Here is a 26987-nt window from a genome sequence, read left to right on the forward strand (position 1 = left end):
AAACGCGCCACCAGACTTTACCCCGTAGGGGGTGAGGAGAGGAGTCAATAACTAATTAACAACATTGCAATATAAATAATTAAAATGTTTCTTATAAAAATAATGGAAAGATGAGAGAAAACTATGCCTAATCATTCATATTAATGTATACTTACTAGTACTGGAGAATAGTGTAAGTTTCGCAACGCTGTAAAACCCTAATTAATAAATAAAATTTGAAAAAAGTTTGTAATAGAAATTAGTCCTTGAAAACCCCTGTATCAAAATGCTCTGATGTAATTTTTTTTGTAAAATGACCAAAAAAAAAGTTATAACGACCAAAAGAAAATTTCTTCCCAAATTTTTATCTATTTTCGTTAATAACTTTATTATTTTTGGTTCTACGACTAAAAGTTACGGAACCAAATTTGTAGAGAATTTAATTTGCAACAAGAAATATATTTCCAAATTTTTTGTGCGAGGAATAGTTTGCCCGATATAGTCAGTAGTAGTATAAAAACCATTTGCAGCCCTTTTTACAAGATGGCGGCCGACGCTCAAGGGTTGCGACCCCACAAACATGGATTTAACTTTACACTAACCCCCTCTTGACATCCAAAAAATAAAATTGCGTGCTCTGACTTTTGCACGCTAAGCCCAAAAAAATGTAACATTTCAATGGACTATCCCCAGTATAAAGAACAGAGGGTAGAGTTTGCAAGACAATTTGTAGGAAGCCCAGACAACTTCTGGAAGAATATTATATTTTCGGATGAAAAAAGTTTTCAGTCTTGCTCCGATGCTTCTGTCCGTGTCTACCCACCAGAGATTATAAGGTATTCGGAGCCTTATGTGAAACCCACACAACGCAGCGATAGATTCTCTATTAACGTTTGGGCTTGGATAAGCTGGATAAGTCGTGATGCTTGTTGTGACCATGCTGTATCCTCAGAATTTCACTTTCCAGCAGGATAATTGTGCAATTCACACCTCAAGAGTTGCGTCAGAATGGTTCATTGATAACAACATCGATGTTTTACCTTGGCCCTCAAAGTCCTGGGGATATACAATAGTGAAAAAAACTTACAACAGAAACTTCCGTCCAGTTAACGTCGAAGAACTTTAGGAGGCAATTGAAAACGCATGGAATAACATCACTGAGGATTATAACAAGAACATTAATTTTATCAATGCCATGTAGATTGCAGTGTTATAGACAAAAATGGTGCTTGAGCAAAATACTAACTTTACGAATCGCCTTTTTTTTGACGACGAAAAATGTTTCATTTTTAGAGCTCCTTCACGGCGAATGAATGGCTGTTAGAATGTATAATATATTTCAGTATTGGAAAAATAAATAATTTGCTACCTAATTTGGATTTGTTTTGTTCAATAGAACTAGTATGATAGACACACATTAAATTTGACATAATGACAGCCGATTTGAACCTCACATTTTCAAGTCAGCTTCACAAAGGCCAATTATAGACAATTTGCTTATGAGTCGTCCACTTTCAAAGGGCCGGCACTGTACTCTTAAAAATATCCCTTATCAAATTTCAATTCAGTCAGTACATTGCCTTTGGGAAAAGGTGCGGATAAAATTTTATTTTTGACGTCCTGTACCTTAATAATAAAAGGTGATAGACGCATGGTCTATAATAAATAAATAAATTTTATATATATTTTTTGATGTTCTGCCACGCCCTTTTGTTTGCAGGTAGGTAAACCTCGGGTCATCATTTTTGAAAAATAAAAATTTTAAATGGTCCTTTAGGTGTGCATTAATTTTTGCAATACCCAGCACCCTGTATACACTTTTTAAATATACAGGGTAGGAAAGTACCGATGGTCTATCTGAAGTTACGTGAGAGCGATAAAGTATAAGCCATAGAAATCCATGCGATAGAGAAGGATGGCTATAATGAAGGCCTCTCATAGTCACCGCCCGTTTTGCCCTTCCACAAATAAGATCCACTTCTTATTTGTGGAAGGGCGAAATGGGCGTTGACTATTAGACGCCTTCATTATAGCCATCCTTGTCTATCACATGGATTTCTATGGCTTACTTTATCGCTCTCACGTAACTTCTGATAGACCATCGGTACTTTCCTACACTGTAGAGTAATCCAGGTTTTAATCTAATTTCAATTCAACATGTCCCCGACTGGATGAGATATTTATTTGTAAGTCAATTTGACAGGTTTTTACTTCCACTTAGATAAATTATTATTAGGGATCCGAGTTTCATCAGTATCCATTAAACTAAGACATATTTTAGAAAATGTGCTATTTTTTCTAACTTCAAAAAATTATACAGGCTGCCTTACGGCGTTGAGTGAAGGAATAGTATTCTTTCACTTAACGCTTACGGTGACGGCCCACTAGAATATTTCAGAGACTACTTCGATTTCAACTTTGAAAATTTAGGCACCATACAGGGTGTTCCATTTAGAAAAACAAAGTTTTAGCGGTTCGAAGTTAAGCAAATTCAACAATAATTTTCACCACCCTGTGTAAAATTGAACAGTTTTTAAAGTAACTGTAATAAATGGTAGGCATCCCCCTATCTTCCTCCCAAATATCAAAATTTCAGCTTGCACGATGTAAAAAATTTTGAATTAGGCTATCGAAAAGCAACTTTTTTTTTATAGAACTGAAGTATCTCGAAGACCATTAGAGATAGATATAGGGACGCTTGATAAAAGTCCCCTTTAAATTAAGCCTAGGATCCAAATATACAAAAATTGCTTTATTTTATTTAAAGAGAGCACCCGAAAAATTCAAATCGAAGTATTCTCTGATGCGCCATTTGTTGACAACGGCTTCGTGCAATCTGATTGGTCGCTGTACCATTAAAGTGTGTGATTTATTACTTGTCATCATTTATGAGATGCGGTACACATTTTAATTGTATTTAAGCGGCTCTTGACTTCCATACCAGAAAGAGCGGACAAATTTAGGTCAAAGTATTGAAAAAAAAATCAAATATAAATGGGTACGTAGTTTTATTTTAATTACTATTGAAATATACGGAAAATGTACTCAACATTATTTTTTACAGTGAAAGTCCATTATTCTGCTGTTGCTCCAAATAAATTTATCAATTACTTTTTAATTAAAGTTGAGTATTTCCCGCACACTTTGATTTTTGCAACACTCAATTTAAACATTTACAATTTTTTAAAAAACAAGAAATATTTACATATTTCTAACAAAATTTTACAATCAAAACGGCGAATAATTATTATTTGGTTACGGTTGACTAAACAGCCCAGACAAACTGCATAGTAAATACGCACTACTCCCACTCCGTCTTTCACTGCTGCGCGACAGTAACCATAACCACCGCTGTAAACACTTTACTGATGTATAGGCGAGCTGCGAGGAGCCTACGTATTCAGTTTTGCAAACGAATTTTGCAAGTCGAGTTAAATTGACCGCACATTACAAATGTCATATTTCCTTTATATTATGTGTTTCGTAAGGCTAATCTATTTTATTATAGGGATACCATTGTAAATTAGATTTTATATGAAATTTTTTGCTACGAAAATTTCTAGGAGGGGCGACGCCCCAGAGCTCCCCTCCCGCACCGGCTGCCGCTGTATTTAATGTATTAAAAGTTTACTGGATTTCGTCGTCCGCTACCTAGAGATTGATTCCATAGTTGTGTACTCCTGCCTGGGCTCTAGTAATTATCGTGTAACTCAATTTGTTTCCTTTTCTTGAAAAACATTTATATATTTTTGTGTGTTACGCCACTGCGTTTTATTTAAGAGCAGATGTTAGTGATTAATCCAGTATAATTTAAAAAAGTAGAGCAGTCAGACACGAACGAATTTCGTCGCGCCTCGCCTGACTGTACCGAGACGTTTTTTACAAATCGCGATTTTTATCTGAAATTTACGAGCAGCCAGGTAAGCAACCATTGCTCGGCTTTCGCATCGGCCTGTGCAATAATCAATCCACTAGTAGCAGAGCCTGTACGGTCCATGAGTTTGAGAGAAAACAATTAATGTGTACAGTTATATTACGAGCGCGGTGTCGACAACATGTCGAAAGGATACGTTTCCTCTCTCGACGATGAAGCCAGGCGTTATGCTCGGGATAACCTCAACGAGACCGAGGAGAAGAGAAGGGTGGCCTTGGGGGAGATCAGGAAGTGGCTGGAGGAGGAAAAGCCGAATCTGAACGCGCGTCTGGAGGACGAATACATCCTGCCGTTCCTCCGAGGATGCAAGTTCAATTTGGAGAAGACCAAGGCGAAATTGAGGAACTACTATACGATGCGACGGGATAGACCCGAGTGGTTTCGCAACAGGAATCCTCTCCTACCAGAAATACAAGAGCTAGTCAGGAATGGAGTTTTCGTGCCTCTTCGGGAGAGGTACGTAAAAAGAGCACCTACATTGTATTTTATTTGTTAGCGTGCGGAGTATGAGTCAGCGCATTGTTTGCAATTTTTTACGATTGTGCTGAAATAGGAAAACTGTCGTATCAGTAGTAATCTCAGTTTGCTAATTTTTTAATATAACTGTAATTACAGCATAATTATTTTCCTTTTCCTAGGTTTCACTTTGTTCTTGCTTTGTAGCTTTTGTTTGTGATTTACCCTGATCAATGAAAAGTAATAGCTCGGGATCGATTTTCAAGAAAAATTGATTAGTGTAGGTCTTTTATATTTATACATTTTCCGTTCGTATCTGTAAACAGGTTTTTTATTGTTTTTTTGTGCACGCAATATTTTTCTATAACTTGCTATTTTTCAGTTATAATCAAACATAAACGATTGTGAAAACTTTTTTTATTTATAATTTTATAAGAACATGTAATTCTTTATACAGGGTGAGTCAGTTTTTTGTAGTAGGATTTTAACAGTTGATAGAGAATCATTTTTTAATAAGAAAAGTTCCTATAAACGTAGGTCTTAGAACGCTTCGTTTGTGAGATATAGGGTGTTGAAAACAAACTTTTTTTAAGAATTTTTCTTAATATCTCTAAAAGACCAACATATATATTGAACTGAAATTTGGTATTAATAACACATTAGTTATGGTGAATTAAACAAAGGTATCTGTTATCCATTTCACACACCAGTGACGTGCCTGAGGCGGGTTACTTCCCCCTTTAAAACATAATTCGTACGCCCGTGAATTTTTCTGGAAAATAACATCATTTCTAAATTTTTTAATCAATTCTGAACAAAACAGGTCTTTCAATTTTTTTATAAAATGAACGGTTTTGGTTAAATTCATTTGGCATGAAACTGTTCCAACGATATTGGTACCTAATATATTTGTGATAATAATATAATTAATAAAAATCCATTGAATTTAGATCGAGGTTTCTAGGAAATCATCAAATTTTATTATTTTTTTTTTGTTCCATTATTGGATTTGTTACAGGATGTTGGAATTTTGGGGAACATTCAATTCACTGAACAATAGGTACATCCACATTAAAAAACGTAAAAGGAAATGCAGTAAAGTTTTATGATCTCCCAGAAGTCAATTTGAATTCAATAGATTTTAATTAATTAATTATATGTTAATCAGTTTCTGGCTTAATTACGCGAATCATAAGTTTTTATGAAGAATTAAATTTTGTCATAAATTTATAAATATAAAAGTTCTTCATCTCACTAGAGACACTATATATTTTTATATGGGACATATAGTGTGCCATTTTCTATTTCGATAATAATTTTTATTCAAAACATTTATTCAAATATTAAAAAAATATTTTTTCTGCAAATCAATTGTTTTTTGCCAACTCTGTGTGCCATGGATGTATCTGATCTCTCAATTAAAAAAAAAAATGTGTGTACCACCAAACAGCCGAACTGCAAGAAAATAATTTTTGGTGTTCAATTAATTTTACGAATTTTTTATAAGCGGAAAGTATACCTACTTATAAGATGCGTCATTTATTAATAGTAATTGTATTATGGCTTATAGCTAAAAAAACTGGTAATTATAGAAAAAATACTATATACGACGCTGAAGAAATGAAATAAAAAACCTATTTACAAAAATGAAAAGGTAGTCTATACGTCTTAAATGAATCAAATTAACAAATTGCAGTTTTCATTGTTAATTTTTTTTTTCAAAAATCGATTTTGACTCATCTTAACCATCTCCTCGGGAAATACGAAAAATTCCCCAAAAAAATGGAAATTAGCCCACCCTGTACAGGTATATTCACATAACATTCTATACCTGATAGCTACAGAGCCTTCATAAATGATTACAAGCCACGTGACCAATAATTTGGAACAGTATTTTTATTTCCTTCGCATTGTCAGTTAAATTTCGGTAAAACAATAAAATCAAGATTGCATTAAAACACAACATTCTGTTTCACAGAGTGTAATTGGTGTAATTTTTCACGAGATTTTATCCAACCAATCATCTATCACATTATCTCGAGCGTAGACGTAACGGTTTGTCATTGTTCATTGTAAACGAATGATCAATATTGGTGATACCAAGATTTAGGGATTTTTCGTTACCAGTACTAGCCCTGCAATGTTGGTTGCCTAAGCTCCGTGGTCACGTAGCTTGTAAACATTTATGAAGGTTCTGTAGAAAATTATAATGTCCAGGGTTTGCTAGATTTTTTGTGATCTTAAAACGGTACATAAAAATCCAATAATTCGTGTTTTTTTAAACAGAACACATTTCCGAAAACTTTGACCTTTTTTACTTGTTACACTAATTGGTCGGTATCAATGACATTCCGATATTTTCAGATTCGAAAACAGACTAGTCATAATAGTCCGCACGGCCTCGCACGACCCCAAGAGGCACAGCCAGGACGACGTCTTCAAGGCGGGCAAGATGATCCTGGACGTGGCCGCCCTGGAGGACGAGACCGTCCAAGTATATGGCGTCACCGCCATCTTCGACCTCACAGGCGTCGGCGTGTTGCACTCCAAGAGTCTTACCCCGCATATGGTCAAAAAGACCGTATTTGCCTGGCAGAACTACCACTGCAGACCCAAACAACTGGAGTTCATCAATGCTCCCGTGTTCGTGAACGTGATGTTGAACATTTTTAAGAGTTTCATGACGGAGAAACTCAAGAAAAGGGTTGGGGTGCACTATGGAGGGAGCGAATCGCTGCACCAGGTCGTGGATAAGAAAATTCTGCCACCTGAGTACGGAGGGGAGGGGGAAAGCATGGAGAGTTTGGTGGAGTATTGGTGTGGAAAGTTGGTTAGCAGGCGAGAGTGGTTTGTGGAGGATGAGCAGTACAAAGCGGATTAAAAATAGGTAGTTTATTTATTTATATTTTGTTTTTGTTCTAAGGATTTACCAATCAGTGGCTGTTGTGAAAGTATTATTACAATTATTATTGTTACTTTGTACATTGTGAAAACTTTGTTGGTGAAAGTATTGCCAAATAAAGTATTCTTCATGATAGATTCTTGTTATTTAAAATGAAATAAATGCCTTATAATAACTATGTTTAATATGTAGTTAAAGGCCTATTAATGAAATATAATAAATATAACATTATAAAGGAAAATTGATCATAAAATAAAGTTTTTCTTTTTGTTTGTGGCTATAGAACATGTTAGCATGTAAAATATAAATTAAGTCGATTGAATTTGTTTTTTATACTGGTTCCAGGTGACTGACTTAACATTTGTCAAATATAAATGTGTCGTACTTGCAGATTATTTGACCATAACGCCAAGTTGTATCATATACATATACACTGTCCTGTTTTTCAGGTTAACACCTCCGGAAATGTGAGAAGGCTGTGGACTTTCCACAAGCCAATTTTTTTGCAAATAGTACCCTGAGGGGAGGTTATGTTTTAGTAATCATTTTATTGATGTGACAAAAGCCTGACCTACTACGATTTTTTTATAATGGTAAAAATTTCCAGAAAGTGGTATTAGGCATTTTTTTATCAAAAAGATAATATTACCAGGCTATTCAACACCCACCAAAAAACCCATTTACCAAATTTGATCGATAAATGTCTATTGAGTGTTTTTTTTTTATTTTTTTACACTTTTAATTGCGGCCACAGTAAAATTAATAATTAACGTATTAAAGATGTAATGAATTATAAATACGAAGTTATTAAACAAAAAATTGGAAAACAATCTCAATTAAATTTTAGTTTTCTCCACTAAACCTCCTTCTAATCGAACACGTTTTTCCAATCATCTTAAATTTAAAAATATTTTACTGGCTGCTATGGAGTAATTTCTGCGCAAGCTTGTCTTATGCGATTCTTTAGGTCATCCAAATTCCTTGGTCTGTTTTTATAAACTTTTTGTTTTATAAAACCCCCAAAAGTAAAAGTCCATAGGGGACAAATCAGGGGATCTTGGTGGCCATTGTACTACTGGACTCCTTCTCCCAATCCACTTATTCCAAATGGTGATTAAGCCAATAATTAATTACTGCGACAGTGTTGTGGATTGGAGCTCCATCCAACTGTAAATAAATATTTTTTCTTTCCAATAAAAGAATATCTGTATATATCCCATAATTCGTTATTTGCAAACTGAAGAAATACATCATTTAAGTTATAAAAAAGGAAGGGATCTATTACCCTGTGCTTTGAAATTTCACAAAACACATTAACTTTATGGAAATACTGCCTCTGCTGCAAATAGAAATTAGGATTATTTTCATTCTAAAATCTGACATTTTGAGAAGAAAAACTATCTACTGAAATGTTCACCCCTTAATCTAATAATCTCTATTTTTTCTTGTAAAGATACTGCTATGACTGCAAGAGATTCTTACTTTATAACACTAACTAGTTTATCAGTAACAGTTAAACGTCAAAAATGTTAGCAATGAAGCTTTTGTTTTTCATCATAAAAAACACTCAGTAGACATTTGTCAATCAAATTTGGTATATGGGTATTGTGATGAGTGTTGAATAGCCTGGTAATATTATCTTTTTGATAAAAAATGCCTAATACCACTTTCTTTTGTGTTTTGTGCACAATAAAGATATATTTATTTATTTATTTTATTTACTTTAAAAAATGGTAGTAGGCCGGACTTTTGTCACATCAATAAAATGATTAGTAGAAAATAACCTCCCTTCAGGGCACTAATTGTAAAAAAATTGATTTGCGGAAAGTCCACAGCCTTCTCACATTTCCAGAGGTGTTAACCTGAAAAACGGGACACACGTTATGTATTTGGTAAGTGCTTTCGATTGTATTGATGTGCACCATTCACACGATACGGCATTTGTTTACGTTCAAAATACATTTTTCAGGTGTCTGTATCATTTGGGGCCGGTAACGTTACCTACCTGTCAGTTTTTTATTGCCAGAAATCGATTGTAATTTTAATACAATTTGGAGTGATGAGATACTTGTTTTTTAAATACATTTATTGTAAAGTATTCAAGTTTTATTTGTTAATTGTAAAAAAATATTTATAGATATCAAGTCATGATTCATAAGAGATAATGATAACAGTAAATATGTATTTTGATAACTCTTAAAGTGTACGATAACTTTGAATTTTAATATTATTTGTTTATCTAAAATAAAGTAATAAGTAATTTAATATTTTTAATATTTTATTATCATCTTTTTTTCGGTGGTTACCAGATCAACCTTGTGGATTACCGTCTTTTTATAGTACTTGTAGTTTGACATCAGTTCGACATAGAATCATTTATCTTTCTAATACTCTCAAATAAGGTACTCATAAATCAGTGTGATTTATTTTTAGAATAGGTACTTTACAGTCAAAATTATCTTGAAAACATTTTTTTTAAATAATTTGTATACATATTGGAAGTGATAATTGTCACAGAAGAGGGAGAAATAAGTTAAATGATGTCTTATTCCTACTTTTTATTTTACTATATAACAAACGTACATCACAATACCATCTTATAACAATATAAAAATTAAAATTGAGCACATTAAATGATTATGCAGTATGTCTTAACGACACAACCTCCATTTCTTGATCCTTTTTACTACCCTTATAACCCTAAATAAATAGTAGGTGCATATCTGTCTTCTCGTTTCCTGCGAAGAGCTTTGTTCTGAAGTAGACGTTGTTCATGAAGACATTGGTGCATTGCATTAAATTGTATAAAAAATACAAAATTTATTTAATTTTTAACCTAGCATCTAGAGCCTACAATGTTTTGTTCTTATTCAAGGGCAAGTCCAAACAAATAAAAGTAACTGTGAACTAATTTATTTCTAATTTATGGACCGTACCGAAAATAAATAAGATTGCTGCGGTGAAACATTTATTGATGAAGAAATGGGTACAGATCATCCAGGTGGGGCACTGTCTCTCTTACGATTAAAAAAAACACCTAAGAACTTCAGCCTCGCTTGAATTTTAGCACTATCAAACTTATCGTCAGGAACAGCACTATCCATACTATCGTGGAGATGAATCCGAAGTATACGTCAGACTCCACCATTGACCATCCCCTGGTCATCATGGCTCTGAGGGACGTGGTGGCCAAGGTCAACGGTAGAAACGTGGAAATATACCTCAGGATCGTCGGCATACCCTCTATGGGCCAGATGACACCACTGAGAAGTAGAGTAGGGTAGAAACTGCCCAATGCCAGCTGGATGGCGTTTCTCTCCAACTCGCATATGGCGGAAATGACGAAGCCGAAGCACATCCCGCAGAGCCCCTGGAGGATGGTGATGACTATTACGAGGAAGATGTCGCCCCTGCACTCCACCTTGAAGACGAGGATCATGAAGATGAGCACCAGCGTGGTTTGGCCGCACATCACCACGAACTGGGTGACGACGTGGGAGAACAGTATTTCGCCCGGCGTCACTCCTTGGAAAAAAAATGGTTACAGTATCAAATAAGGATATAGACTGTTCTAAAACCGCTTGAGTTAATGCAGAAGCATAAAATTGGAGCAAATGGATTGAAAAACCATGCAGCTAAAAAAATTAAACTAAAGATTTGTTTCCTAAAAAAAAGACAATACAAAACATGGTTTCCTCTACGTCATGATTTTGAAAGTTGTATTCCATATTAATTTTTTCCACAATTGAGATTTTGAAATTAAAAGTACAACATAATAATGTGTCAAATAAATGAGCATATTCTTGGTGTTTTAGGTATATTTTTGTATTTCTATTTATAATAATTTTTATCTGTTAAGCCCTGTTTTTGAAATTCAGACGTTATTTAAAAAAAGAACATACTTCCAAATATCTTCCGAATAAATGATTTTCTTTTATTATACATTTGTAACGCAAATTTAGTTCGCAAAGTAGTTGTTTCCTACAGCATCATTAGTTATTAATTTTTAAGAAAATATATGACTTGGGCCTTTTAAAGTAAAGTAAAAAAAAAAACAAATGAAAATATCGAACGAAATTTTGGACGCACGAAATACTAACGACATTTAGTTTGAAAAAATTGAATTGAATACTAAAACCGGTGACCTGGACAAAAGGTGTTTTTGTCAGTATTGAAATAGGAAACTGATTTAAATATAGATTTACCTATACTTCAGTCGAATTAGCTCATAAAAACTGAAAATTTGAAAAAATTATTTTTTTTAACCGAATTTGAAAATTCGTATAAAAAATCCCGCGCTCGACCGAGAGCGACGTTCACGCGCATGCGCGGGCTCGGCGCTGCTCCCGCGTGCAGGCCTTTCATTAACGTTAACTTTTACTGCTACTAGCGCGTTTATTATATGAACTATCAATGTAAAACTTTCTGACAATAAAAGTTTAACCCTTTTTTTAATTGTCTCTAAAATACCGGTCCGATACGTCTAACGATTAATTAACAATTAATGTTATAAAAAAAGCTATCTTGAGAACAAAGAGGCGTTGGTGATTTCTCTTTTTTTTTAATTAACGTAAAAATAACCTCTTTTTAATGCAAAAAGAGCGAATTCCCGAGCGGCTTTTGCTTGGCCCTGGGACAATTTGTTTCTATCGTTGTTTAGCGCGTCCTATTTTGTTAGTCGTAAAGGGCAACTTAATTTCATTTTTTTTTCGATACGTTTATTTGGATCAATTGAACGTATATCTACGATAACTTCTAAAATTAACGTTTAGTAATTAAACAATTAGTTGCAAAAAAACGAATGAAATTAATTAGGTAACAAATACCTGGAGCAACAATTTCACGGTCAATCGAATCGGCCTTTGGTGCACCGTCTTTTCCATAAATTTGTCAACATCCATCGTTTTTTGCAATAATAATATAAAATTTTCGAAAACTGATTTTTCCTTGTTTAAATCCATCGTTTTGTGCAATAATATAAAATTTTCGAAAACTGATTTTTCCGTGTTCAACCTTTATCTTACAGTTAACAAATTGATGAAATATGACTTTGGAAATCTTGAATTGTAGGTAATTTAATTGCCTAAAACATAAAATGACTAATTTTCCAATATAGGTTGTCTAAATTTTCGTGGGTAATAAAAAAAGTGAAAAACACATACCCTTCCCCGTCATAAAGTGCAATAAAATGTCTACTAATAATTTTTTCACGTTCAAACTCTAATTCGACTGGAACTAAAAGATGGTTCTTTTCCAAATTGCTAATTTGTATTAAAATTGTTGAGGACTTGAAGTGAAAATGTTTATTTATGAAAACATTTTTAAATTTAGATGATAAAAATACTCTTCTATTTTTGACATCCGGTACATTGTTTAAAGCTTTTTACGTTTTCATTATGAAATTAAAAACAAAAATAAAATGTAGATATATCATTTAATATTCAGCCTTATAGGTATATAATAGTCAAAAAATGATGATCATGGTTCACCGACCCATATAGGAATATTACTAGGTCGCAAGAACCAGTTCTCAAGGCTGTAGAAACAACGTCGTAAACACTAATCCGTGTTTTATTATTCTAAATCCAAAGGGCTTTATTGTATTCATCTAATGCCAACAGCAGTGCGTTCATTATAAGTGACTTTGAACATTTAATTGATATGAGTGGTATGAATAATTTGGATATTAACATAAATCTTACATTTGGTTCGAAAAGCGATAGGTTTAATTTAAAAAATTATGCCAAGGATTCACTAACAACTTCCCTAATATGAAATTAATTCACACTATAATAAAACAAATTATTATTTTCAAAAAATGTAAAAAATAATGCATATCAGATATTAGAAAAAAAAAGAACACTTACCAGCTACCCAAGATCTGTCCAGTAGCCCCTCCATTCTTTCTATTATCAATGCAGATGATGTCAGTGCCACAGCCAAGAAGAAAACGATCCTGTTGATAGGAATAGATGATTAAAGTACATAATTTTATATTAGCTAATATGTAATTATAAATAAAGATAATTCAATGTGATCTTTTTGTTCAAAACACAAAATTTCGTACATTTAGAACTAAAGTAACAGTACTCACGTTAATATGACTCCAGGTGCTACGAAATCTGTAAATGACGGTTGATTGGATCCATAAATGGGTTTCTTGAAAGATATCGGAATTTCGGCAAGTGCTTCGTTATGTTCGCAATCCTTCAGTATATCCTTTGTAAAATTTTGGTAAGCCAACTGCAAATCTCTCTGAAGAATTATACCGATTTGTTGATCTGAAAAAAAGGATTAAAATTCATGCAAATTTTAAAAGGAATACAGATCTTTTAGTATTATTATTAAACATTAAGCCAGAAAAAGGCATTTTTCTACATTCTACATTATTTTTTCTACAGGAAGTCTAGAAGCAAATAGGTCTTATGTAGGTTTCAGAGAAAAATGGGCGATGCAGATTAATATAAAAAATAGTGTTATTTTTTAAAGGTGATAGAAAAAAAATATTTTAAAATTTTTTTAAAAGAGCAAAACTATACTAAATTCTAAATTTATTTTCATATAAGAAAACGTCCCTTGAAATACATATGACCCATAAATTTTGGGACGCCCTGATAATTTTGAGGCTCATTTTCCCACTATGTAATTGATTTGGTCAATGACCACGAGATAAAGTATGAAAAGGCGTTTCCAATGAGGCTTTTGATAAGCCAATCCTTAAAAAATGCATTTTTCTGATCAGACATTAGGGGCGTCCCCCACCCTTTCTGTCGAGATATAGAACAAAATGTCAATAACAAAAGTTATGCGCAATTAATCCGACTATCCATATTTGTAGTATTTAATATACCTGAATAGGAAACATTTTTAAGAAAAATTCAACTCTATATTTTGGTATGTAGATTGCACCCCCTAGCGGTCGAGCCACGAACTTTAAAACTATTTCCAGCGATTTCTCTTGGTGGATTTATTCATCAAATTTTTTCTAGGGCCTATTATTTCCCTAATATAATGGCTATAGGGGTCAATTTATAAAATGTCCTCGAGTCCAAGAATCGCGGTATTCATTCTGTTGACTTTGTGTTTTTGATGTAGACATTGTAGATACTACTTACTCGACATGTCTAACCAGACGCGGACCTCACTTTGCTCCAGCGTCTCCTGGTCCGCGTCCTTCCCCAAAGCCATCCTGGCCACTAAAGCGTCCGTAAAATTCTCCGTGAAGTACAGCGCCCCCCACGCCTCTCCTCTTCTCACCGCCATCTTCGCCAACTCCGGGTCTGCATAATACTGCTTCACTATAGTGGAGGTGTTCAACGTGTCCAGATACCTGCAACTCAGGTTCCCGAACTTGCACCCCTTCTCGTAGTGGCACCCCTGGTGCGTAAGGTTGGTGTAGTTGGCCTCGTGATTGACGATGGCCAGCTTGAGGCCTTTGGGGTCGCCACCGATGGCCAGGCAGAAGAGGATGACCTGCATGACGGGCAAAGCGAAGATGAACAGCATCACTCCTACGTTCCTCCACATCCGGAGGAAGTTCTTCTGGAGCAGGGCTTTGATCTTGCCGGTGGTGGTCCATTCGGAGCACTTGCCGCAGTCGTCGCAGGCCTCTTGGAGGTTGCGTTTGGAGGAAGACGGTTTACCACCCACCTGTCGAAGTTGGAATACTCTTTTTAGTTAAACGTCAATTATATCAGCAACAAATTACTAACATTGAATACAAATTGAAGAGTGTTGATAAACTACGTGTGAGTTGATCATCAAATGTTATTTTGAGAGATGGTCAAGGTTTAGATACTTACATCGAGGTGACCATTGCTGTCGGTGACCAAAATTTCCTTGCTCTGGTGGAAATTCAAGCCGACTACGCCACTCTCCTCCGTCACGGAGATAGAGTCCTTTTTGGCCCAATTTAGAGAAGCTAAACTTATGTTATTGCTAATATTTTGGTCTGCCTGTGCGGCACCAACCTGCACCTGTTTCCTAGATAGTTTCAAAAACACTTCCTCCAAAGAAGTACATCCATACATGGATAGCAGCACGTGAGGAGATTCTTCTGCTAGTAGCTTGCCACTTCTCATTAGGCCAATCTGAAGATAGAAATAACAGAATACATGCAAATTCTTATGAATTAAGGAAGACGTCAACGTCTGCCTACAATGGGGCTTGCAGATTAATGTCTGGGATTCAGAATTTCATGAAATAAGTCCTTACCGTATGTGCCTGTCTGGCTTCTTCGATGTAATGCGTCGTGATGATGACGGTCTTGTTGCCGCCCTTCGTGATTTGAACAAGGTGATTCCATATACTTTGTCGCAACAAAGGATCAACACCTACGGTCGGTTCGTCGAGGATGAGCAGTTCGGGATCGTGCATGAGGGCCACTGCAAAGGAAACCCTCCTCTGTTGCCCACCACTGAAATAAAAAAAATGTTAAACATACGAAGGTATTAACGTTTTTAAACGTACCTGAGGTTCTTCACCATCCTATTCTGACTAGGTAAATCCAGAAAGTTCAACAGGAACTGCAGTCTTTCGTAAATCTCCTTCGATTCCATGCCAAAGATCCACCCGAAGTACATCATGGTCTCCTTGATGGTGAACTCGCCGTAGAGGGCGATCTCCTGGGGCATGTAACCCACCCTCTTCCCGGGTACACCGGAGCCCCTGGTGCCGGGTCTGCCGCCTAACACCCAGATCTCGCCCGAGTTGAGCCTCCTCCTACCTACGATGCAGGATAGGAGCGTGGTCTTTCCGCAGCCGGAGGCGCCCAGCAGACCGTATCTGAAAGAGAAAGCGTGGTGAATCGGTCGTCTTGCGTAAATTTAGCGCGCATCGCCTTGCGTAAGTGTGTATACTTTGATTAACGGTGTGCCGTAATCGTATACGATATCGGACATATTGAATGTCCGAGGTACACATGCAGTGAAGACACTCTTTCTTAATCTCAGTTTTAAGGATTGTATAAAAACTGGTTTAATGTTTAAAAAACTCAAAATTCAAAACCATTTTATATAAAATGCACTAGAAATTTATCTGTTCCTCTTTTCAATCGGTCAAGTCGCAGTAATTTCTGACATTATTTGAAAACGTTCGAACGTATCTCATGTTAATAAATGACAATATATGGGTCTAGAATCTACGAGCTACTTTTCAGGGTAGACATAAATTAACGATTGACAAATTAGTAGAGTTAAAACAGTCGATTAACATGTCATTCCATTTCGGCCACTGACTTTGAAATTGACCTCTGTTTTGACTCTAATTTCTTGTAAAGGCTTCTAAGTTGATTTTTATTTTTAAATAGGTTTACAACACAGTTAAGTAAATCGAAAATAACTAAAAAGGGCAAGTGACATATAAAATTGTTCGGCAGTAAATAAACGATATTGAACATAACAAAATAAGCAACACAGGGTCGAATTTGCTTTTGAATTTACCAATAGGGACGTTGAGTTTTGGAAGAAAGTTTTTCATCGTACGTATATGAACTTGGATTAGTATGGATCCTGGAGGGCCATGTATAGTACTCCGAAAGTGGATTAGAGAAAAGATATTACTATTTTATGATGACCTTCTAGAAATCCCTATTTAGAACGTGTGAGGGTTTGATAGTTAAAAAAATGAGATCTAGAAATTATGATTAACCGAAATATTCTGCTCTACAGTAGTGAAAAAAATTGAACAAAAATTTGGCATCTACTTAATTCGATGTTTGCAAAAAGAATTTGTAGTTTTTTGTCACTGAATACTTCTTTACAAATGTTAATGCGTATTGTACAAGCAGTTTCACTAAAAACTTATATTTTTTTTTGATATTTCACTTGAATCGCATGTTATCAACTTGTGACGTACTAGAACATGGACACATTATTATAGAAAACTTATTATTTAAGTAACTCCTCCCTGTATCTATTAGTAAATAAATGGAGGGCAGTGGTATGAGATTTTAGTGTAGATGGTTTAGCAGGTCACAGCTGTCCAAATTTGTTTTAATCTTTCATTTTTATAAATCGTCAGTTAAATTTGATGATTTCATACAAAAATAAAACAGTACGGTAATTTTTTGTCACATTATGCTGTATAATATAATAAACATCAACAACTTATTGTATATTAATTTATTAACATATTACTTCTTTTTGTCAAATACATTTTACTTGTTTTTCGATTGTTGTTTATACATGATCAATAGGTAAGCCAAAATGCACCTTTTTTACAAAAGGTAGGATTTACAACACGACATATAACTTTGTCCTAATTGTATATAGGGTGTAAGAAGTATGACTGCCATAACTTAAGCATGAGATAGAGTAATCATAAATGAACAAAGATGTTGTGTATCATGGGGGTGTAAGATTAACAGTTTTCAAAATAGAGCGAGTATATTGGGGAGTTTCATCACAATGTGACAACAGCGCTACACAGCTGATGCACACCACGTGTGCACGCGGCCTACGGAAAAAATGTAAACGACTATTATTGTGAAACATTTAGTAAATTTCAAGACAATTGTTTTCCAGTTTTTAAATAAATAAAATAAAATGTATCGACTTTGTAGTACGAAGATAGTGTTGTGCTTAAATTTTAGCTCGAATTTTAGTAATTATGAATCTCTTAAAACAGNGTAAGTGTGTATACTTTGATTAACGGTGTGCCGTAATCGTATACGATATCGGACATATTGAATGTCCGAGGTACACATGCAGTGAAGACACTCTTTCTTAATCTCAGTTTTAAGGATTGTATAAAAACTGGTTTAATGTTTAAAAAATTCAAAATTCAAAACCATTTTATATAAAATGCACTAGAAATTTATCTGTTCCTCTTTTCAATCGGTCAAGTCGCAGTAATTTCTGACATTATTTGAAAACGTTCGAACGTATCTCATGTTAATAAATGACAATATATGGGTCTAGAATCTACGAGCTACTTTTCAGGGTAGACATAAATTAACGATTGACAAATTAGTAGAGTTAAAACAGTCGATTAACATGTCATTCCATTTCGGCCACTGACTTTGAAATTGACCTCTGTTTTGACTCTAACTTCTTGTAAAGGCTTCTAAGTTGATTTTTTTAACAAAATAGGTTTACAACACAGTTAAGTAAATCGAAAATAACTAAAAAGGGCAAGTATCCAAAGACTCACGTCGTCCAAATAATCTCATACGTATTAAAAATAATTTAGGGACTTGCCAAAAAGCAAAATTCAGTAATTTTTAAACGCACATGTACAAAACAAAGTACAACATATGTTCAAAATGTCCACCACCATATTCGATGCTCGCACGACACCTTCGAATCCAATTTTCGCGCACTCGCTGGAAAACACCTCAAGAAAAGGACATAGTGGTACGCAAAAAACACTCCGACACGGTCGAATCCCTCTTATTTCTCCCTCTCGTAATTGTAATATGATTGATTGATAGAAGGTGCCTATAATAAATTAAAATTATCTGAATTACACCAAATTTCGCATTGCTGCACTGCACTGCTGGGTAATTTATCAACCACTTGTCATCTGCTGAGATTTATTGCCCAGTAGCCCAATGCAACTGTGTTCGTTTTCCTTTGCCCGCGGTCGTATTCTTCAACTGGGCGTATACATTTCTACCACCTCCACGTTTAGTTCGACCAGACCTGTATATGGGTACGGCTAAATAAATATGGGAACAAGTTTTTCAAATATTTCAATGCCGAGTTGCTGCGTCAGCGACCGAACCAGGTACATACTGTCAATCTGTTGGTTCTTCAATACCTCGTGTTAATAAACCACCGCACCGTTGTCACATTGCTCGATATGAATTTTATCGAATTTTATATTTATTACAACGCTAATTATTTTTTAGAATTAAGCATAAAGAAGTTAAAAAAGTGATAAACATTGTATTTTATGGTATTCTATGCACGCTGTTATGTTTCTCGGATATGATTGAGTTTAGGACCTATGTCATATAAGGTTATTTTTTATTTATTTTAATGTATTCTATCGTCTGTTAAAATTAAGGCAGTCAAACTTCTAACACCCTGTATAAGGGTCCGATTGGACATACGAAATAAGGATACTTTTATACATAGACTTTTTTCGAAATAATTCCTCTTTAAAACTGGATAGTAAATATTACAGAAATATTTTTTATCTTAAAAGTGTATTGAGATTCTTATTCGTATTTTAAACTTAAACCTGTAGTACAGGTATGCATTTTAATTTAAGTATAGAGTCAAATAGAGAATATCGAAACCAATTTGCTTTACACCTGCGGACAACAATTAACTATTTCATTGCGTAGATTACTCATGTGTTTAAATATCAAATTATTATAATTAATAATCTATAATTGTGCAACCTTGCCAATACTTTTTTAGGAGCCTTTATATGACGTCTTACGAATTTTATTGTAATATATAAGCTGGTTAAGATTTCATCTCCCTTCACTACAGATATAGGCTGATTAGAATATGTCCATGTATAAAAAAAATTATTTCCTACTATTTATTTTTACTGGGCATAACGTAGAATATGATATAGTATCGGCTCCTATTGGTCGGATCGATACGCTTTTTTTTAAAAATTCATGTTTTTTTAAGCACTATTGAACCAACATGGAATCATCAAAAATGTGTTGTGTGATAGAAAAGAGTTTCTCCTTTCCTAGGAAAAAATTTAATATCGTTAATGTCGAAATCTTGGATTGCCAAAAAAAATTTTTATGAATGAATAAGTTACCTTCATTTTCTGATATATTTCTAAAGAGGAATTCTTTGTTAAATAAAATCCAAAAATGTGTTAATAAAACGATAGGAAAAGGAGTTCAAGATGTGTGTGAGAGGGGGATGTCTTCTTTAAACACAAGGCGATTTCGCAAAATACATTTGAAGTCACATATTTACACAATAAATATACGAAGTACTTTTCTTGGATTAACAAATAAGATTAAAAATATATTTGTTCCTAGAAATTTTGTTTCGTTTGCTCTAGGTAATTTATACACCAACGTTCCTGTACCAATTTGCGTTTAGTCAACAATATGCTGAATGTTTCTAATTTATCAAATTATGTTGCAAATTGCATTTTTGGAATACTTAAAAATCTGTCTTCGTTAAAATTCTTTTATTTTTATGATGAAATTCCTAAACTGATGGTCTTAGAATGGTTAATCTATTACCACCTTTACTTTCTGATATGTTTATGAATTATTTGGAATTGATTGTTTTCACAAATTCACAAATATTCACAAAAATAAAATTTTATATTGTTGCTGACATGTTTATTGGGATGGGCTAAATAAACAATAGTTTCAATAGTTTCCCTGTTAATATCTATTTTATTCTTGAAACAGAAACTAAACTCATTAAACTTTTTAGATTTAACAATTTCAAAAGTTGATAAAGCCACATACATTTAAAATATTTAAATAACCTTTTCAAACTTCTCATATGATACCTAGGGACTCTAATGACTCTTATTCTCAAAAGATTTCTTCAATTAATTGTTATATTCTTTTGTATGTTTTGGTAATTATTTAAAATTAATATATTTCTTGAAAATGGTTATAGTATAATATAGTTATGAATTAATTAATATTTTTATACATAAGTAATTTATACTATTAATTTTAATTCAGATGTCACTATTTATGTTAAACTTTATTTTTTTTTTTTGTTCTCATAATATACCTAGGTAACGTTACAAAGAAAGATTTATAATTTAAGTTTGCATTTAAAATTTCCCATAATTTAAAAAACGTTTTTGTACACACTAGGGATCAAATTGTTGATACTGATTGTTGTGAATTTTATCTTTTATGTTGTAATGGTTGTATTTATTATGATGGTCAAAGTGGTAAGAAGAATTAAGGATTGTTACACAGTTAATTAAGAATAATTCCGAATACGTTTTTTTTTGTAGATACTTAAAATTACACAGTCATAACGACAATAATTTTAAATTCTCGCATAAGTCTGGATTGTCCGGTTGTGGATGGAATATTTTGGAAAATTTGGAAATTTGGATGTTTTTAAATATTTGAATAATTGTCTCGTTAATTGCCGAAACACGAAATCCGTGATGGAATTCTCTACTCCTTTTAAGTATAATAGCAGCTAAATTCATTGTGTGTCCACAATTTGTCACGATGACTTAAAATCACTGATATTTTCATTTTTACATAAAAATTATGGATTAATTATGGTTAATTAATAATTTTCTTTTCCAAGCAAACCAAGTATAACTAAAACATATATTAATAGATTTCAATGAATGAATGTAGTTATTTAACTTTATATTTTACACAATATTTGGAAATTAAAAATGGCTTTAATATAGTCCATCAGTCCTTTGAGAAGGTCTATATAGACTAGATAAACATAACCTTAAGAATTTCATAAATACATTAAATGCGTTTTAATTGACATTTAGGTTCTTCCTTAATATCTGGCCTGTTAAAAATTAAATTATTTTTAATGACGGAAACATATTTATTACTGGCCCATTCTGTGACCAGATAAAGTCTTATAAGAAGTTTGAATCATATTATAATTTTGATCAGAGTAAAATGAATTAAACGCGTATTCTTTATATTAACACTTTTTTAATTAAATATTCACGAAATTTCAAACAATAACAGTACTTTATATACTTAGGTATTTCACTGAGTATGAAGATATAATTTTACGAAACGTCAGTAATTTTTTTCTGGTTTTTCCACATTTCTTTCCGCTTAAGTATGTATTCCTAAATATGTTCTGTCAAAAATAGAAATTCTGGGAATATCAGGATCTGTTAACTGCTATAATAATGTGTGAAATAGTTGTTCAAACATATCACACACCATAAATCAAATAAGGTCTATTATGCAGAATGCACTACAGTTTGCGAATTGTTGAGCATCCACCAAAATTTCCATTACATTGTAACTCTTAGAACCTTGAAAGTTAAAAAAAATTGTTTCAAAATATCTCGTGTATTTTCATGTTCGTTTCCGATATGTCCAAATATTTGATATTTGCTTATTCAATAAAGGATTCTTTAATATTTGGTCAATAATCCTTAATGTGTTTGTACACATATTATGCATATGTATTCTATGAACCTAGGATGCTTCATTGCCGTCTATTTTTAATAGCATTTTTACCATCTTGCGAAAAGTGCAGTTTAAGATTTATTACAATTTTTCTAAGAGTTGGCAGCTTTTAGTGTTAAAAGCATGTAATAAAATGAATCGTAAAAGTTCCTAGTAAATTATTTAATTTAAAATTGCAAATATTAAATAATAATAATATTCAAGTACTACAAGTTTTTTTTCTCAAGTTCTTTATGAAAATATCACTGTGTATATTGTCTCGTGGAAATACATCAATTAGCTTGTTGTTTTGATGTTCATTAGTGCCTTGAGAAATATTTATAAACTCCAATATTTGCAAATCTTGCTTTTCAAACGTTATAAAAAACCCAGTGATGGATTATTTTAGTGTTAATTTATTCGTCGACGTAAATTCGAAAACAAATTGTTCCTCCAAAAAGAAGACGCACGTGTTAATTTCTTTCATATTAATGCTGTCACTGGAAAGGCAATGACGTAGGTACGTTGAAACTGTAATTATTATACGATACTAATATTTATTGTAATTTAATATATACATTTTTTTTACGTACAGACTCGGCTTGGAATTTGTTTTGTGTCATCAATGCTCCGTACATAAATAGCCAGTTAATGTACTTTAAGCGTTTTACCGTCACAAAATTCGTCTTATTACCTATGCATTTTATTATGTTGACGCTAATAGCTACAACTGTAATTAAGGAAAAATATATGTAATTACGATATTGGCGTATTTTTTATATAACCTTTAAAATTTATGTCTTGTTTATGGTAAATATGGTCGTTTATTTGTAATTTATGTCTAAATATACACTACTGTGAATGCAGAGAAATGTACAAGATATTCACATAACATTCTACCTCTCTTATTTTTTTTACCTTCCATCTAGAAAAAAGGGTAAAGATTAGATAGAAAAAATATCTAAAATAAAATGAAACGAAAGAAACATAAAATAATAATTTAATGTACAGGGTGGTTGATTTTCGATAGTTTTATAGGGTACAGCCAAAACGATGATAGATACAAAAAATCTGATATACAGGGTGTTAAAAAAAGAGTGTAAAATATTTCAGGAGGTAATAGTATAAACCAAAATAAGCAGAAAAGTTAATAAACATGGGTCCGCAAAGTAACGGTTGCGGAGATATGGACCACTATTCGTTTTTCAAACATTTCATTTTATTAGGAATAAACCGACAAAGGAAGCTTTTAACAAACAAAAAACAAAGTTACAGAAGATGTTCAAAGTGCCCTCCGTCCATTTCCAAGCAGGCACGACATCTTCGTCTCAACGATATTCGAACTCTTTCGAAAACACCCTCCTTGGTTTGGATTTCTTGACACTTTTGATTAATCCATAGCTGCAGCTCTTCCAGGCTATTTACAGGAGTACCATACACTAATGTCTTCAAATATCGCCAAACAAAGAAATCTAGAGGGTCCAGATCAGGCGATCTTGGAGGCCATAAAACAGGTCCGGGCCTTCCTACTCATCTATGTGGAAAAGTTTGGTGTAAATGCTCTCTAACGGCCATGGAAAAATGAGCTGGAGCACCATCATGCTGGAACCACATTTGTTGCCTCTGATTCAAAGGAATGTCTTCCAAAAACTCATACAGTGTGTGCCTGATGTCCAGATTCTGTTAGAGCATGAGGATTTTCGTCGGCCCAAATATGCGTATTGTGAAAATTAAACACTCCATTTCTTGTAAAAATTAGTAAAAAGAATGTTTGCAAGAAAACGAGGGTCTTCAGCATCATGACGTAGAAGCCAGCGGGAAAAAAACAAACGTGCTTGATGATCATTTATTGGATTTAAGGCCTGTACTCGTTGCACATGGTATGGATAAAGCAGTTGCTCGTGAAGGATTCTCCAAACAAGAGGACCACTAATTCCTACCTCGGCTGATATTCTCCGCACACTCGTACCTGGATTCTGCTCTACCAGTGCTAGAATTTCTTCTTCTGCTCTAGGAGTGGATACCGACCTTGGTCTTCCGGATAAATGGCACTGTTTGCTCAAGGAACCGGTATCACGCAATCTTTGGTGAATTCTTCCAAACATGCGTTGTGAAGGAATCTGGCGATTTGGATAAGCGTCAACATAAAGACGTCGCGTTCCCATTAGCACGACCATACATGAAATGCATGTCTGTTAATTCTGCGTTAGAGTAACCAGCCATAGCGAAAGAATACTTGTGCACTGAGAACAACTGTCAAATACGTACTGTTTGTTTCACTAAACATCAACCAACTATCATAAGAAAATACACAACGTTTTTGCAAAATAAAAAAAGGGGCTAAAAAACATAAAACATTCCATATCTCCGCAACCGTTACTTTGCGGACCCATGTTTATTGAGACTTTTATGCTTATTTCAGTTCATACTATTACCTCCTTAAATATTTTACACTCTTTTTTAACACCCTGTAGATGTCCCGTCCTCTTCTTTTGAGTTTACTTCACTCGTACCAGAAGATCTTGGCTACCTTGATTAATTTTACATACAAAAACCCTGTTTTTTTAAAAAATCGCCCATTTACATTAACCTCTCTATCTCCGTTGTCAATAAAAGAGGAAATAAGTTTCAACATTATTTATTAAATTTTTATGGCGAAGCCACTGACGTATTCAGATTTTTTACAAATACACAGTTTTTCCGATATTAGATAATCATAGTTTTTTTTCAATAGAACATCCTGTATTTGGCCATCCCGTTTCAGTTAGCCATGTGATTTATTTAGTATTACTTATAATGTTTATTAAATTAATATGATTTGTACATTTCACTTATCAAACCCAGAACTTAAACATTAAAAAAGCTGTCACGATGAGAATGTGAGCACTCTCGGTTCAAAATATTTCTCTAATCCAAATTTTAAAGTTAAATGAGTGAACTGTTATAACTGTTTCGGCTTACTTTCTGCTGTTACAAACAGTACATCCGTGCACTGAATATTTAGTCGTGGAGCGGCATTTTAAAATCTCCCAACACTCTTTCAATATTAACTTACATCGTTCCTTTGGCCACTGTCATATTCAAATTGCTGAGGACGTGGTTAGGCTTCTTCTTGGATCCATAGTGTTTGAAGGCGTGCCTCACGCACACAGCTTGCTGTCTGTTGTTCCACACGGTGGACTGTTGGTGTGTCAGGGGTGGCCTCTCTACGTTGACCCCTACTAGGTCCGGTCCTGGAACCGTCGGTTCTACCCTATCGCCCATCGTTGATCCTTCACTGAAACAATAGGGAGAAGTTAGAATTTCTAAGGTTAGAAATGTCTTAGGGGCTTAGTTAGTCGTTTGTAAAATAAAACAGAACTGACTTGTGTTTATCTCACGAGATTGAAGATTGCAGTTACTACAGCAATTATGAACAATAACTTTATCTACAATCACACATTTTTTTATATTGGTTTGATTTTTTAAAATGTCCATTTAAAAACGTTACACCGCTGTATCCTTTTGATATGGCCTGTAATAATTTGAATTTGATGACAATTATCTCTGTCATTAACAATAATAAAATCATCCTTGTTGAACCTTTATTAGATGTTACATTTTTTCGTTGCTACAGTGGTGACAAACAATACACTGTGGTTTGAGTTGCCATGTTGTTTGTATATTTCATTGTGCCTTGTGACTAATTTTGAAAAAAATAATGGATTCCAGCTATTCTGAAGACCATAACAATTCAGTTAAAATTGATAGACATAGATACTGATATGTTTTAAGATTTTTTAATCTCGTTTTAATTACATTTTTCCATGTTTTTTATTTTAATTTATTTATTTTTTTACATTGCAAAAAACCCATATTTGCGAACTTTGACCTTGAATAAATATAGATCGATTTCTCAAAAACCAATAGTGATATACATGTGTCCCAGAAAACAATGGTCATACGCAACCGCAGATTCTTTTGGTAAAAACAACTGAATTTAAATCAACCTACTTTAGACCAAATATGTTTCTTCTAAACGTTATAGGGTGTTAAAAACTGATTTTTGAAATGGTTTTTAGGAAGGACATAATCATATGTCATAATGGGATATCACAGGAAGCAATAAAAATCATCTTCAGACATTTAATTGCATCATTGGCGTACACGGGATGTATAACCCCCACTTTTTGAAAATATTTTCGCGCCTATGCATCTCTTAAGAAAAGCGATTGCCTTTCTGACAGTTCTGTTAATTCTTCGGGATAAATGCCTCTTGTTAATTTTTCTTAAAACTGCTAGACTTCGAGTAGAGTAGACTTCGAGTCGATGATTCATTTTGTTGCCTAAAAATAAATAATAATTGGAATAAATCTGGAAAGTGAACCATTTTAAGAACTATGTTTATAATAACTTTTTTGTTCTTTTAAGTTTGAAAGGGTTAACATACATTATCTTTTGGGATCCTTCCAGTTTCTGAATCTGAACGAACTCATGTACCTACAGCAAAAAAATATTCTGTAACAATCGACTCATCTCTTTAAAGAAACAAATATAATCGTATGAGAATATTTACTAAAATCTTTCGCTTCTCATATATGGTTAATTTAGTATCTTAAACTTTTTTTTTAAATTGAAATCTATCAATTTTAACAGAAATTGACAGAAAACAT

The 26987-nt window shown here is 33.6% G+C and overlaps 2 protein-coding genes across 7 annotated transcripts in view; one reads left to right on the forward strand and one right to left on the reverse strand.

Moving 5' to 3' along the window:
* The first annotated feature begins 3674 nt into the window (after positions 1 to 3674).
* On the forward strand, positions 3675 to 7406 carry LOC108903681 (retinol-binding protein pinta). The gene is made up of 2 exons (XM_023456220.1): positions 3675 to 4369; positions 6734 to 7406. Exons 1-2 carry the CDS (start codon positions 4035 to 4037, stop codon positions 7248 to 7250), a joined length of 852 nt encoding a protein of 283 aa, XP_023311988.1. The 5' UTR covers positions 3675 to 4034; the 3' UTR covers positions 7251 to 7406.
* A 2406-nt stretch (positions 7407 to 9812) lies between these two features.
* Positions 9813 to 26987, reverse strand: part of LOC108903694 (ABC transporter G family member 20) — a 104925-nt gene continuing 87750 nt past the window's right edge. For all 6 annotated transcript variants that reach the window (XM_018705954.2, XM_018705957.2, XM_018705959.1 and 3 more), the window contains 8 exons: positions 25391 to 25612; positions 15741 to 16055; positions 15486 to 15687; positions 15074 to 15361; positions 14387 to 14921; positions 13366 to 13552; positions 13139 to 13227; positions 9813 to 10796 (listed from right to left, as the gene is read on the reverse strand). In XM_018705954.2, the coding sequence (XP_018561470.1) occupies positions 10318 to 10796; positions 13139 to 13227; positions 13366 to 13552; positions 14387 to 14921; positions 15074 to 15361; positions 15486 to 15687; positions 15741 to 16055; positions 25391 to 25612 (2317 nt within the window). In that variant the 3' untranslated portion in view covers positions 9813 to 10317. The remainder of the gene's footprint in view (positions 10797 to 13138; positions 13228 to 13365; positions 13553 to 14386; positions 14922 to 15073; positions 15362 to 15485; positions 15688 to 15740; positions 16056 to 25390; positions 25613 to 26987) is intronic.

This window comes from Anoplophora glabripennis, unplaced genomic scaffold (assembly GCF_000390285.2).
Source record: "Anoplophora glabripennis isolate ALB-LARVAE unplaced genomic scaffold, Agla_2.0 scaffold70, whole genome shotgun sequence".
Taxonomy (NCBI): domain Eukaryota; kingdom Metazoa; phylum Arthropoda; class Insecta; order Coleoptera; family Cerambycidae; genus Anoplophora; species Anoplophora glabripennis.